A 16,181-nucleotide genomic window follows, 5' to 3' on the forward strand; every position below is an offset into this window, starting at 1 on the left:
ATCACTACTTCCACAGGCCTTATCGGTTACCTGAATACTAGTGAAAATTAAAGTATCACTACTTCCACAGGCCTTATCGGTTACCTGAATACTAGTGAAAATTAAAGTATCACTACTTCCACAGGCCTTATCGGTCACCTGAATACTAGTGAAAATTAAAGTAACACTACTTCCACAGGCCTTATCGGTCACCTGAATACTAGTGAAAATTAAAGTATCACTACTTCCACAGGCCTTATCGGTTACCTGAATACTAGTGAAAATTAAAGTATCACTACTTCCACAGGCCTTATCGGTCACCTGAATACTAGTGAAAATTAAAGTATCACTACTTCCACAGGCCTTATCGGTCACCTGAATACTAGTGAAAATTAAAGTATCACTACTTCCATGGGCTATGAAATCTAGAAAAAATTTCCTGTTCTGAATATCTATGCTAAATTGTAATGTTCAGCAACAGTATAAAAAAATATGTGTTCTTAAAACTTCACTGCCCTAAAAAAGTGCATACACTGATGAAAGATTTTAAATAACAGGTGTATTAACATTAAAACATCAAAATATATGACTAATTTGGACTCTTCCTAAAGTCATAACCTTGGGTTGTGAAATTCACCATTTTTTGTACATCCTTTTATGCTAATCCTAAGTGTGCATTTAGATTTTATACAGTATCAGCAATCTTGCGCATAAATACTATATATAAAGTTTGGCCCCACCCTAGGGTCAAAACCCTTACTCTGGGGAAAATCAAATTTACAAGTTTGGTAAAAGACTACCTGCTCTATGCATTTAGTATCAAAAGCACTAAAGAAAATATTATTTAAGTGTTTTACACATAAACACTATATAACAAGTTTGGCCCCACCCTGGGGTCAGAACCCTTACCCCGGTGATCATGAAATTAAAATTTTGGTAGAGCCCTTCCTGCTCTACATCACTATGCATTTAGTTTTTCTTACATGTGTGTGGTTCTTGAGATAAAGATTTTTGAAAATTTGTAATTTTTGCCCTACCCCTAAGGCCTCAGGAATCCTGAAATTTACAATTTATGTTCCCTTTGTTCCAAATATGTTTCATACCAAATTTGAAAAGAATTGGAATGATAGTTATCAAGAAGAAGTTAAAAATGTCTATTGTTCACACATTTAATAACTGACCTTTTGCCCCCATCCTGATACCAAAACCCCTACCCCTGGAATAATCAAATTTACAATTTTGGTAAAGGACTACCTGTTCTTCATAAATATTTATTTACTTTCAATTTAGTATCAACAGCATTAAAGGAGATGTAATTTAATTGTTTTACACACAAACACTATATAACAAGTTTGGGCCCACCCTGGGGTCAGAGTCCTACCCCAGGGATCATGAAATTTACAATTTTGGTAGAGGCCTTCCTGTTCTACACCACTATGCATTTAGTTTTTCTTACATGTGTGTGGTTCTCAAGAAGATTTTTGAAAATTGGTCAATTTTGGGCAGTTTTTGCCCCGCCCCTTGGGTGCTGGAGTCCTGAATATTACAATTTATGTCCCCCTTGTCCCAATGATGCTTCATATCAAAGAAAAGAATCGGACTGGTAGTTATTAAGAAGTTAAAAATGTTCAATTGTTAACGGACGACAACCAATTGCAATAGGTCACTCGAGTTTACTCAGGTGACCTAAAAACAATTCTAGGATGGGTCCAAATTAGTCATATTGTGTTAATGTTACATATGTCATGTAAAGCCCTTCATCCAACCAAGGCACTTTCGAGGCATTTATAAGATGTATTCTTAAAACTTATAATTGTACTTATAATGAATATTATTTTTCAAAACAGGATATTTTTTCTAGATTTCATAGGCCGAATGATACTTATAACTAATACTCACAGTGGTGGATTTAGAGGGGGGCGCAGCCGGCGCTCCCCCCCCTAAAATTGTCAAATTTAAGGTAAATCGTGCTATCTTGTTTCGGAAAATGTACTAAATGATAAAAGAAGCTATAATTTCTTCCACTCCCGGAGAAATAAATTACAAAATCTTTTGATTTCTTGAATTACTTTAATGGAAGAACTTAATTTTCCCCCCAAAAAACCCTTAAAATTTGGATCATTTTATTAATTTAATAAAAATGATAGAAAATAGTACAAATGACTAAATAGGAGAAATATTTCAAGCCCCATAAAATCTGTAAAATCCAGGAGCTTCTGGGGGCTTCACCCTGGACCCACTGCCTCATAAAGTGGCGCCCCCCGTAACTGCAATTCCTGGATCCGCCCCTGACTCAGGTGATTGATAAGGCCTGTGGACCTCTTTTTCTGATTTAATTGTATTTGAAACTTTAATCTCCTATTGTGGCCCCACCCTAGCCACGGGGGTCATATTATGAAAAACTTGAATCTGCTCTATGTCGGGAAGCTTTCACGTAAATGTCAACTTTTCTGGCCAAGTGGTTCTTGAGAAGAGTTTTAAATGACCCAATCCTATTTTTGCCCTTTCGTGATTATCTCCCCCTTGAAGGGGGCATGGTCCAACTTGAATCCCTTTTACCTATAGATGATGTGTACAAAGTTGAAATGAAATTGGTCCAGTGGTTCTGGAGAAGATGAAAATGTAAAAAGTTTACAGACTGACAGTGAACAACAGGTGATCAGAATAGCTCACTTGAGCTTTCAACTCATGTGAGCTAAAATTGATCAAAGGCAAAACATGCTTTCACATTTTAAATTACATCATATGAAGGTGATATCGGAATATTAATTGCTACATAAATGTAAATACAATTGAACTTCAGTATCTCTAACACCGATATCTTGAATACCATGGATATGTCGAAGTGATTTGGAAGTCCCAATCACTTATTATTTAAATAATTTATTCTCGATATCTCGAATCCTTCGATATTTCGAAGTTTTTTCTCGGTCCCATCGAGTTTGAGATAATGAGGTTTGACTGTATGAAGTTTTTCACATAAAAGGAAATCTTAACATGGGGAAATTTGGCTACAGAGTATATAGGGATGCAATTTCTTTCAGGGGGAAATCAAACTCTTCAGTAAGATTTTCAGGGGGATCTGTGATACCATTCATGGTTTTGTAAAATTATCAAAAGGTATTTCATTTTTTAACACAAATGTATTGCTTCCAACTTCTAGTGATAATTGGAAAATAATTGAAACAAAAGTCTCTTTCAAAAACCACAATCAATATTTATTTGTACAAAACAGAATTTTAAATAAACAGATATTAAAGACTGCTTTGGTGCCTATATATCAGGATATCCTTGGATCACTATGTAGGATGGACAAATTGGTCTTCTGCAACACTTGCCAGCAGGTGCATCTTCCCAGTGACAAACACTGGGCAGATTTAGTTGTGGACACCTATTTTATGAAAAGATAAGCAGTCAGAAAAAACCCTCCCATACTGTTCAGATGCTGTTGTATATGTAATCTAACATATGGTATATTGTAGTGCATAATTTAACAGTTATGATGCATTGTAGTGCACAATACAGAAACCGTATTAAGGTTCACCACCTACATGTATCTCTTTCTATTGACACATTGATATAGAAGATTAACTTACAATTCGTTGCACTGGTAGAACCCTCGTTGTGCATCTGTACATTTACAATTCAGTTTGCAGCCCTCACTCCATGTTTCATCTTGTCCATAAGTATTTCCATTGTAGTAACAAGAACCTGAAAGATTTCAAATGTAAATTACTTTTTGTTGCAAAGATTTGGTGCATAACAATAAGGACTAGATATTGTTTTTATGAAAAAACAATTGTCTCTCCAGCACCCCAAATGGAAGTGCTCCAAAAGAAACCTCCCATTAATATACTGCATGGTATGGAGGAGAAAGCATGAGCAGGAACATGAACAATATGAACTCCGATAAGCCACATAGGAGAAGTGTTCACAAACTATTTTACACCCTCCACCCCTCAGAATCACTATAACTTTAAGGACAACAATCGGATCCTCCTGTCCCTGCGAAAATGCCCATTTGGCATTGAAGTATTGTACAAAATTTGAAGTATATCGGATTAGCCATAGGAGAAGCATTCACAAGCTATTTTAACATCCTCCAACCCTTTTAGATCAACTATAACTTTTAGGAAAATAATTGGATCCTCCTATCCTGACAATATGCACATCTACAAATGGCAATGAAGCACTGTACAAGTTTAAAATCTATCCAATAAGCCATATCGGAGAAGTGTTCACAAACTATTTTACATCCTCCATCCCTCTAAGATCCACTATAACTTTTAGGAAATAATTGGATCCTCTTGTCCCGACAATATGCAAATCTACAAATGGCAATGAAGCATTGTACAGTTTCAAGTCTATCCAATAAGCCATACAGGAGAAGTGTTCACAAGCTATTTTACATCCTCCACACCTCTTAGATCCACTATAATTTTTAGGAAAATAATTGGATCCTCCTGTCCCAACAATATGCACATCTACAAATGGCAATGAAGCACTGTGCAAAGTTTCAAGTCTATCCAATCAGCCATATAGGAGAAGCGTTCACAAGATTTTGCGGCAGACAGACGGAGGGAAAGTACAAAAACGATTTCTCCCCTTGAAAGATGGGAGACATAAATACAGCTGTTTTAACTTCAAAACTGCCCAATCCATACTGTTTACATGTGATAACACCTTTTATATCATTGCTTTTTAATGTTTTATCTATGTTTTATGTTTATTACATTTTGTAGTAAGGTATATATGCATTATAAGGCACCTTTGAACGTACATAGTGAATGAAAAGGATGCTATATAAATATGGTATTATAATTATACACTTACTACGTGATACCACTACGACTCTAGGACAGCACTGGCCATCAACATGTTCAACCTGCCAACCGCTCGGTAGATTTTCAATTGAGGGACAACTGAAAACAAAGTACACAAGAGTTAATTCATATTCTAAAAAACCCACTTTTATACTAAAGCAGAAGAATATCTTTACAATACTGGGAATATCATTCATACATGCTATAATTCCACAGTATAAGATACTCACCACGTCTCATTCTATATTATTTGTCATTTTAAAAAAATGATTTCTGAAGAGTTCAATCATGAATATTCAAATATCACATGAAATTTGATTTTCCTAGTTCATAAATGCAATTGTTCAAATGAAAATTCACAAAGCAATCCAAATAATGATTAAATTTTAAATTACACCACCTATACTTATCAAACTTTAAAAAATTATAGTTCTGAAATATCTATGATTATACCAGTAATCAATAGCACAAAAGCACAGGAAAAAAAACCCCCAACTAACAAATGTATTTCACACGAGATTCTTGATGCTGCATAAAATCACACCAAATTAGAAATGCCAAAAGTAGCAAATTTTTACTGATTAAGTGTAAAAGGTTTAGTTATCAATCGGTCACTGAGAAATATATTTCATTGAAATGTTCAGCTTTAATTTTCCCCACAGAGCAGAAATCTGATAAACATAAGATGAAAATGAGAAAATATACACATTAAAATGCTATGTACAAGAATAACCCTGGATAAGAATACTTAACAGTACACATAAAGAAAACATCATGAGAACAAACAATGATATCAGTAAGATTTTATTCTCTTTAGAAGTGCACACACAGAGAGGACAACAAAACAATCAGTCAACTCAATCATTAGGGTATCCAGTTATGACAACCGGAGGTGGACATTTGGGCTGGCGGCAGCATTTGCCGGGTAAAGGATCTTCCCAGTAACAATCGTATCCTGGAGGGAACACTAGCGCAGGGCATCTGAAAAAGAAAAATTGATGGTTTCACACACTCTATTGCTAAAAAAACCCTAAAATCTACAAAATTCACACCAAATTTGATGCATAAAAAACGTTTTTTATGCATAAATGATTAATCTGATGTTAGGAAAAAGTTTCATTTTTCGATAAAAACAATCCTCAACTACAACATGCTCAGTAAAAAACATAAATAGTATTAGATTGTTTAGATTTCATTTTTATGGAAGGTGAAGATTCAATAGCATGAAAAGTGAGACTGGTCCCTCAAAATAACAACATTCCCTCTGGCTCCCATATATTGTTTGCTGGGATAGCCCTTACTCTGAAAAGAATTTTGAATCCCAGGTTTCACTTACTTTTCCCGACACTGATAAAATCCTTGTTTTGCATCTGTACAAACACATGATAGTTTACATCCATCATTCCAGGTGGCATCTTGTTTGTATAAAAAACCCTTATAGTGACAAAGATCTGAAAGATAGAGAATTAAGGTAGCTTCACCCTTATAGTGACAAACATCTGAAAGATAGAGAATTAAGGTAGCTTCACCCTTATAGTGACAAACATCTGAAAGATAAAGAATTAAGGTAGCTTCACCCTTATGTCATGTCACAGATTTTTGCAAAAAACTTTGTGCATTATAGAAATATATCTTTTGGGGGAATTTTATTCACTGGGTATGAAAAAAAATTGAGAAACTATTTGAAAAAGTTTGCATTTTCTATAAATAATCAATTATCTATATTTAAAAAGTAAAAAAAATGCTTTCAAGGGCAATAACTCCTATGCTGGTATTTTCTCTATTGTTAAGTATATTTAATAAATAAATTTCATTTTTTGAAATAGGTGAGGGCATGAAGAATTGCAGTTCATTTCTTCATATATTTCAAAAATGAAATTTATATCATATATATTTACACATTTTACTTTCATTTCTGTTGAAATTCCCAACCATTGGAATAGACGCAGTATATGTATCAAGATTCATGCAAGCATTGTTCACAACTGCATGAAGAAATGACTATCATCACAATTAGTAGAGATATCAATTTGAGATAAAGACATTGGAAATGAAATTATGATTTCCCTGATAATTACTATCAATTTACATATGTTTATAAAGTACTTGCTACTAGGTTTTTTTTAAAACTGATGAAATAAAAATTTAGTCATTTTTTAATACCAGTTTTTATGTGTCTTTATCATGCTATTATTCTTATTAGGATTTACATGTATTATCAATTTTTAAAATGCTGTGAAGGGCAATAACTCTTTGTTTTCTATTGTGTATATCATACAATGATTTCCCAGATACCCAGAATTTATCTATACATAATTATAAATGTCTATATATATAAATAAGTTTTGAAACTGTTGAAATTAAAATCTAGTCATTTTTACTAGATTTTAGGTATATTTATTATGCTGTATAGAGAAAATATGTGATTTTCAGAAGTTGACATAATTATGTTTATGCATTTCTGGCATCTTTAAAAAAGGTGGCAATATATACATTTCCTTGGGTTATTTATTAAATTAAATATTAAGTGGAAATTAATAGTTTTAGTCACATACATGTAAAGGTGGAGCTAATAATTGGAGATTGTACTGTTTATAAATATAATATAGATCAATGCTTCAAATCTGCAACTTTTGCATCTTATAGCCAATTGAATATCCCTGTCGAGAAATTATTGTGCAAACCCAAGAAACTTTGGGTTATTAGCACAGAATTTCCTCAATTTGTATAGCACAAGTTTCCACTGAGATTAACATAATGGTTATGCATATACCTATACTTGACACATTGAGATCCACAATGGGACAGCACTGGCCTGGTTTTTCACTTAATACAGAGCCAGCTGGGAGTGCATCATACTGTGGACACCTGAAACAACATTCAATGCACTAAAGTGATTCACATCATTTCAAGATATTCATATTTTACACCAATGTTTTGTCTGAAATAATATTTTGCAGGTTCATTGTTTTCATTTTTCAATATAGGTGATGTGACACATCAACTTGACATATAAGCCTATACATGTACTTAATCTACAAAGTAAGTTGTATCACAAAACATACACATATTAAAGAATAAATGTCCATTTGTTTGTATCATAAAAGCTGCAGCTCTCTGGGTTAAATTTTTTTTTTAGTCTCTGGTACATGTATGTGTCATTTTCCCCCTGGAGAAATACAGTTCTGCAACTAGCACCATGCATATCTGAATTCTGAAGTGAGGGTTCAATTTTGGCATCACTATAAGGATGTTGAAATTGCTTAAAATGGATACTGTAAAATTAGATTTATCTTCCTTAGCTGTCATAACCTGATGGTCCCTCTATATTTAGCTTGGGTGACTGATATTTACTGACTAGTATTAATATCATCAAAATTTAGACCTTGTGTTTATTACATTATAATTTGATCAGAGTTTTGAAAAACCACAATCTAATTGAAATTAGATGTTAGATCCGCTTGCATATTCGCTACACAAACATCTAACAACATTCCGTAGAGGGTCACGTCAGAGGTCAAATTCGATTGACCAATGAAATCACCGCTGGCAAAATCATTGAATGTTTGTTGAAGCCGATAAGTCTAGAGTGATACCGAATTTGACCTCTGACGTGACCCTCTATGGGATGTTTTTAGATGTTTGTGTAGCGAGTATGTGAGTGGATCCAACATCTAATTTTAATTAGATTGGAAAACCACAGAATAATTTAGGTATGACAAATCTGAGGACTGAACAGGTTCATTTCTGAATAATTGAATTTTACTGGTACATGTGTAACAGGCAATTTGATTGGTTCATTTGACTTTATCACCATTCTTTATATTGCATTTAAGAAAGTTGCCATTTTGTCTGACTATTTGATGTTCTAGGAATGATGTCACAATATGTTTGGCTGTTCTTTTTCCATTGCAATATTGGTCCACGTCATATAAAATTCAATTTTTAATTTTTCATCAAATACTATCAAAATGCAATTTACTAAATTAAATTATAAGAATTTAAAGAAAATTTTTCCTCATTTCATACAATATAAAGTAAGTTGGGACAATTAACACTATATGCATAAACTGCCCCCAACTTACTTTACATGCATTATAGTGAATTACAGGTACACAAAGGCAGGTACTGAGAATTATGCATCAGCACAAAAGAATTATATGTTAAACGTTGGGACCATTGCTCTTCAGGTGTAAGTACTGGACCTCCAACAAACGGTGTGTTTAATGTTGTAATTACCATTTCCTTCACTCCTACCAATTGTACTTATGACAATCAATAATAAATATGAAATTGTAAGGTTCAGAATCAGAGCTTTGCTAAAATATCCCCTCTTTATAAATGAATACCCCATTTTAAAACAAAACTGCTAATTTTGCATCTTGCTAGAATAACCACTCATATTGTACTATGGAGGATATGAAAATGATAGAGGCATGGGGTAATATTGACTTAGCTGGTTATACACATTACCTATACTTCCATACCCAATGATACAAAAAAACCAAGACATTTATTCCTTAAATGTTATGAATGTATGAAGGGTGATCAAAAAGGTCAGGGACTAGCGCCATCACAAAAACACCATTTTTACTACATATGTCAAACTATTCATGACTTTCAATGAATGCACAGAAAATTATGGAAACTAAATTCCAAATATTTGATAAAATATCAAACAATGAATCAATACATCTTGTGAATATCTGATGCAGAATCTAAGAAATTTCACCATGTTGGATGTTAAAAAACAAAATTTTTTAAAAACATTTCACAAATCTTTATTCTTACAACATCCTATGATTGTTCCAAAAGTTCTGAAAAACAGCAGGTCATTTTCAAGTTGTCAATTCTAGAAGTTCTTCATAGTATATGTATCAAGAATGTTCACAATATTTTGAAGTAAATGTTAAACAGAGTTGTAGTTAAAGTAAATCAGAAAATGCCAAGAAAGATGTAAAATATGTGTGAGAATGCAGGAGAAATACAAAAGTTATGCATTGAATGTTTATTCATGGTAAAAAATCAGTATGGTTGTGATAAACATGCTATGATCATTTGTGTTTTAGATACGTCAGCCTCGGAGGTCAGTATGACCGACAGCAAAAATACTGTCCTCAGATTTGGCCAATGCATATTACTAGTACTGCACCATATTATATATTTTCCACAGGTTCATAACGAATTGAAAATGTCCTTGTTAGACTGGGCTTTTATTGGTTCATTGTTACCAGAATTGATTTCAGTGGACAATATTTGAAGGAACTGATGCTTTTATCATGTTATGGATCTCAAATGATTTTCAGCACTAGTCTCAAACTTTTCTGATTATCCCTTGTATGTATGCATGTACAGTGTATAAAGAATAAAAGAAAACTTTGAAGTAAGCCAAAGTACTTATCTTTGAAGCACAATCTTCTGCACCAAGCATTCACAGCAGTCAAGCAGTAAAAGCATCCTCATTCAAAATTGACTCGCAGCAAATAACCGAAAATTGCTACATTCATCAAAATGCAATCAAGACAATTGAAAAAGTATTCAGTGTACAATGCTATAGCATTAAAGCAGGCATTAAGCAAAATTAAAAATACATTAATTAGAATGGTGTCTGTTTTACAGGGGGGGGGGGGGGGGGGGGGGGGCACCCTGATGAATTTCTGAGCTATTCTGTGACATAATTTCCATTACATCACTTCTTCAGTTCAAGATCCAAAGACAGTCTAGCAAAAGACACAAACTTTAGAAAATGGTTTTACATAAATGAATCTCGTTTAATGCATGTACTTCTTTGTAAAACCATATGTTATATTTTTCATAAATCTTTGAAAGAAAAGTGATTTTCAAGGAAATCAATTAGATTAGGAATTTTTTGTTTTGATGAAGTGATTGGTTCACTATTTCACCATGAAGTTTCTTATCAATAGAGAACACTAATAATGTCTTCTGACTTGTTAAAATTGACGTAAACAAATTTGCTACAGACTGTTACATATATTACTAGCACAATAGATCTAAAAAAAAATATCATTCAAATGAATGTTTAAATATATATCAGCCACACCCGAATTAAAAATTAAGCATTCTAAATACTGCAAAAGCCATAAATGTCCTCCTACAGCCCCTCCACCCCCCATCCATATGCAGAAAACAAATTTTATGCTAAGGGTTGTAATAATAGTCCTTGCAATATGGGTCTTTGTCACAAAAATTGATCTATAGTTCTTCTTAAGAAAGCTACAGGGCAAGCTTCAATATCCGAAAAAGTCTGGAAACTGAAGTAGGAAAGAAAAGAAAGGGGCAGCACTTTGTGACATGTGATCATGGGGACATGAGAAGCAAGTAGGACACACTGCTGGATAGATGGGCTAGATGTTTTACTTTTTATACTTTTCAGTATTGTTTTCATTTAATTCCAAACATTTAAGAAAAATAAAATGTAAAATCTATAAATGAATTTTGCTTTTTACTATATTGGATTTTTAATTTTTATCTATGAAAGTAGTAAATAAGCTTAAACAGTATTTATAAGCCTTCAAACGGAATTTGAACAAGAAATTAACTTACAGTCTTAAGCACTTGACAATACCATCGTTACAGGTACAGTTCTTAGCATCAGCACTGCAGCCATCCTGCCACCATGAGCCATGTGCATGATTAACACCATCCGTGTAACGACAACCCTTTGCTATAAAAAAAATGAAGTTTAAAATCACATAATCTTTAACTTGGTAAAAGACTAGCTTGTGGTGAAAAATTTTAAATGATAAATTGTTCCCTACTTTCAGCAAAATTAGAAAATCTCAACAAACATTACATAAAATGAAATGTCATTTTTGTAACTGCTGGCATACCCAAAACTTAAAAACCCATACACTGCCTTTAATTGTCAAATTTCAGCAGCTTTTATCCAACCCAATATTGGCATCGGCCACATGAATTCTTAATTATTTTTACCTTTACACAACTAACAAAACAGTAATTAGTTCTTTCCTCAAATAGTTGTAGGGGATAATTCTAGCCTGTTCCACCCCACTGTAGATTACTGCGTTATATGACAAACCCAACATTAACCAGATATAAGAACCAGTCAAGGGAAACTTACGTGCAGGTGTTGTTAATCCTGATCCACCCGAACACAGGTTACAGGTCTTTTTGCAGTTTGCTTGGGCCCATGATTTGTATGCAATCGATGTGCAGATACTTATATCCATTTGAACACACACTGAGGATTCATCATGACAGAGAGACTGTGTACTTCCACTGGAACCTACATATAACAAAGATGGTGAATCAGTTACCTTGTCATGTATCTTAACAACCAAATTAAACTTCATATGAAATGTGATGCTTTGTTTACTCCAGAATTTGTTTTTATAATGAAATCATGATTCCTCTACATCTCAAAGAAACAATCTCAACTACAAATCTGTTCAAAAAAAAAAATTTGATGGTGTCTTTAGAAAAGATGTACTGCAACTTTGAAGATTTAAGACAAAAAACATTGTTGACCATGATCAAACACAGCATTAATTTAATTAAGGAAACTATACATTTTCATAATAATGACGTCTGGTCCAGGACTCTCCACTTCCCTTGAACCAATCAGGAAAACCAAATCCCTCTTACTCACAAATTACATAAGTTTAACATCCTTTTCTTCAAAGATTTTCTTGTAATTGTGTTGTTTTTTTAAAAAATCAAACAGTACAGAGCGATGAGGCAAAACAGACATAAGGGCACAGTTACTAGACAATACAAGTAAGTAAATCATTCATAAGAGTTACTAAACTACTCATTACTAGACGATACAAGTAAGTAAATCATTCATAAGAGTTACTAAACTACTCATTACTAGACGATACAAGTAAGTAAATCATTCATAAGAGTTACTAAACTACTCATTACACGGTTTCTTATTAGTACAACTTCTTGGTGACAGATTCATGCCTATATATTGCAACTTACAGTAGCCACAGAAGCCTTGGCAGTTTTCTCTTGCCCATGGTTCAAAGATTCCTGTGCAGGAGTCCTTGCCATAATCCTCACAATTGTTCAATTTGTTGCTGCAGCCATCTGGCAGTGGTGTGGTGGTAGGTGGTGGGTGGGAACAATCATACTCTACAATACGCAAAATTATCAATGACTGCAGTTCAAGATATAAAGACCAACAAATTTACCTACTGCTGTCATGTAAATTGCATACAATTTTTATCTAATAAGCAGGATTGATCTGAGCTGCACCATAGCGATTTTGGCACACGTTTTAATTAAAAGATGCAAGAAAATAAGTGCCTTGGCTGAATGAATTTTGCTGCTCAACCTACCCTATCATCTGGTCATAACCCAATTCAATTAAAATCAGATCCTAGAATACGCTCACAATCGCTACAATAGGATCTAACATAACCCCATAGGGGGTCATGTCCGTATGACCTTTCGCTTGGAATATTCATGAGAACTATCAGCCTGTCAGATTGCGCCATACAGACAATGATGGCTATTTAGGCAGTTCCTGGCAATTCGTAAACAAATTGCTGTAATCTCTCTCCCACTCAGTTTATTCCGCATAACGAATTTTAAACTTTCGCAATAATGCCTAATCTATTCCGTTCATACAAACAACAAAACGTACAATATGAAATAAACCCAAATTAAATCAATTGTGAATTCCGATTTATGTATGAATAGGGATGGGTACGATTTAAATAATTTTCAAGATGGTTTACTTAAATAACGCGAAGAATATAACGCCAGTCGATGTAAACGGTGCATTGTGACGTCGCATCTAGCTGCGATATGTTTTCTTTCAAACCAAACAATCACAGCCATTTTCCTTGAATTGTAAACATCGGCGATTTCAAAGCCGACGCCCTGATTGGCTGACATAAAGTTCATCTGAACATGACCCCTAATTGGGTTATGTCAGATCTACTTACGCAGAGTATATAGCGCGGATCTAAGAAGTCTAGATTGGTCATAACCATTTAACGCCTGACAGAGATATAATTCACTGTTCACTGAAAAATGAATCTGTAACACACATACTGATTTCTGATTGTTCTTTAAATCTCAGAACATGCTCACACAAATGGTCCAGTATGAACAACTAATTTTTGACACAGCACTATCACTTGTGATGAATCCATGCTTGCATAAAGTCATAAATATTTCAAACCAGTTAGTTGTTTCTCCAATGCAAAACAGAAAATCACTTTACATCTGAAGGCATACATTGACCAGGAAAAGCCGATAGATTTGATTGACAGTTGGTGTGTTTAAGACTGCATTTTTTAAAGTTCAAACATTGAAAGGGAATTTTAATTCATATCGATGTTTTATTTAGATATAAATTCTTTATTCATAATATTCTTTTTTTACAAATTCCATTTATACCTTTAAATTACCCTAACACATCATCATCATCATCAATCCACTTCGTACTTCAGAAAGTCATGGATATCAGGATTTTAATTTCATTAGATGAATGAAATAAACAAGTTTGAAACTTGACTTTCATTCTAAGTTGATATACATTGTACTTTGGGGGATGCGTTGGAATTTTCAATTATTATTTCGAATGTAATTTGTTTATCGTAACCCTCAAAAAATGGTCATAAAATTCTCCTTAAAATATCTAAAAATAATATTTTTTTGAGCAGTGTGGGGGTTAGGGATGTTGTTAGCACTTTGCCCCGCCACTCCCTAAATTCAACCATCAAAGCCTAAGACAGCCTCCATTTTACCAGGCTATAATATTTGGTCTTTATGGGACATTGGCCCAACAAACCCATTTTCGGGAAATGTCCTTGCTAAGGAAAACATGTTTGTTAATAGCTAAACTTGCAACGTAGCTGCAAACATGACTCTAAAAAGGATCCCTGAAAGAAACATACGGCAGAGGTTGCAATAGTTGGCACAGTTTCTCCTGGCCCATGCATCATATGGAGCAACACAGGCCTGCTGTCCATACGACTCGCAGGTTGACAGGGTGTCTTTACACCAGTCACATGATGGCTTTGTGGGTTTGGGAGTTGTGGTGGTGCCAGCTGGTACTACATGAGGACAGTTCAGTTTCTTGCAGCAGTCTCCAGGTACAGTGTCCAGTGTGCAGAAAGAGGGAAGCTCCGTGTATACAGGGCATCTGGCAAACCAAGTGTTCAGATGTTAATCTTTGAAGCAGAATATCTACATGTGCATGTGGAAAGTCATGATTAACATAAAGATTTACCGAGGTGTGCAGGAGAATTGTCCAGTGGATGCATCATCGCATCTGCAGTCAAAGTCGCATCCATCGCTCCAAGACTGACCTTGTTGGTACTGGCGTCCCTTGTAGATGCAGACTATGCAAGGACAATGACAAGTAGTGATAAGTACATGAACATTACAGAATTAAACAGAGAAGAAGCAAGTACCAATACGCAATCTTAACATCTTAAATTTCATTGCAATGTGGATGACTATTATTCAATGATGATTAAATTTCATGGATACAATACAACCAAAAAACTTATCTAACATAAGTACATGTCATCCCTCAAGAAATCTCACTAGTATTGACAAACCCATGAATACAGATCTCCATGAAATCTCACTAGTATTGACAAACCCATGAATACAGATCTCCATGTCTGTTACTCTAACAGTGTAACAGACATGGAGATCTGTATCCATGGGTTTGTCAATACTAGTGAGATTTCATGGAGATCTGTATTCATGGGTTTGTCAATACTAGTGAGATTTCTTGGAGTATGTTAAAAATGATAAAACATCCCTAGAACTACATGTAAATGATAAAACATCCCTAGAACTACATGTAAATGATAAAACATCCCTAGAACTACATGTAAATGAAGCTAGGTAGGTAGTGTTGGCTAACTTTACTTTTCTACTAATATGACTAGATATCCAGGATGCGTAATATACAGCAGGAACAAAAATTTACTTAAAATGCTAGTAAGATATTTGAAGTAACACACAATGAGACTTGCACCAAGTATTCAGTATGTAAACATTGCCAGGAAATAAAAGCTTGATACCATTTCTGCTTCCACTTGTGTTAGCGTAACCTCCAGATCCTATTGCAGAATAATCCGTATCGGGTCTGAAGTTGACGTATCCTCCGCTGAGGGAAGGAACAATGGGGAAGGAGGTCTGTACTTTCGTGGGATCTACAACCTGTCCATTAGCAAGGGTACATCGTGGTTCAGAGCAGCATTTACCATCTACACGTACCATATAACATCGGCTAGATTCCAAGTTATTGTAGGTGGGGCATCTGATAATTAGGTACATTGAATATAACACATTGATATTAAAAATATGAGCAATACTGCACAATATTCAATGAACATCATCATGGACTTAAACATACCAGATCTT

The 16,181-nt window shown here is 34.3% G+C and overlaps 1 protein-coding gene across 2 annotated transcripts in view; it reads right to left on the minus strand.

Annotated features, from left to right (window-relative positions):
* Positions 1 to 3,175: 3,175 nt before the first annotated feature.
* Positions 3,176 to 16,181, minus strand: part of LOC125651678 (uncharacterized) — a 57,535-nt gene continuing 44,529 nt past the window's right edge. The window contains exons 66-74 of one of the 2 annotated variants that reach the window (XM_056153005.1): positions 15,839 to 16,077; positions 15,031 to 15,142; positions 14,696 to 14,943; positions 12,768 to 12,920; positions 11,905 to 12,069; positions 11,367 to 11,487; positions 4,813 to 4,901; positions 3,576 to 3,690; positions 3,176 to 3,370 (exon numbers count right to left, since the gene is read on the minus strand). In XM_056153005.1, coding sequence (XP_056008980.1) covers positions 3,253 to 3,370; positions 3,576 to 3,690; positions 4,813 to 4,901; positions 11,367 to 11,487; positions 11,905 to 12,069; positions 12,768 to 12,920; positions 14,696 to 14,943; positions 15,031 to 15,142; positions 15,839 to 16,077 — 1,360 coding nt within the window. In that variant the 3' untranslated portion in view covers positions 3,176 to 3,252. Of the gene's footprint in view, positions 3,371 to 3,575; positions 3,691 to 4,812; positions 4,902 to 5,590; positions 5,784 to 6,138; positions 6,254 to 7,575; positions 7,671 to 11,366; positions 11,488 to 11,904; positions 12,070 to 12,767; positions 12,921 to 14,695; positions 14,944 to 15,030; positions 15,143 to 15,838; positions 16,078 to 16,181 lie in introns of those variants that run through there. The other variant, XM_056153003.1, reaches the window with a different exon arrangement.

Source organism: Ostrea edulis, chromosome 1, assembly GCF_947568905.1.
Source record: "Ostrea edulis chromosome 1, xbOstEdul1.1, whole genome shotgun sequence".
NCBI lineage: Eukaryota > Metazoa > Mollusca > Bivalvia > Ostreida > Ostreidae > Ostrea > Ostrea edulis.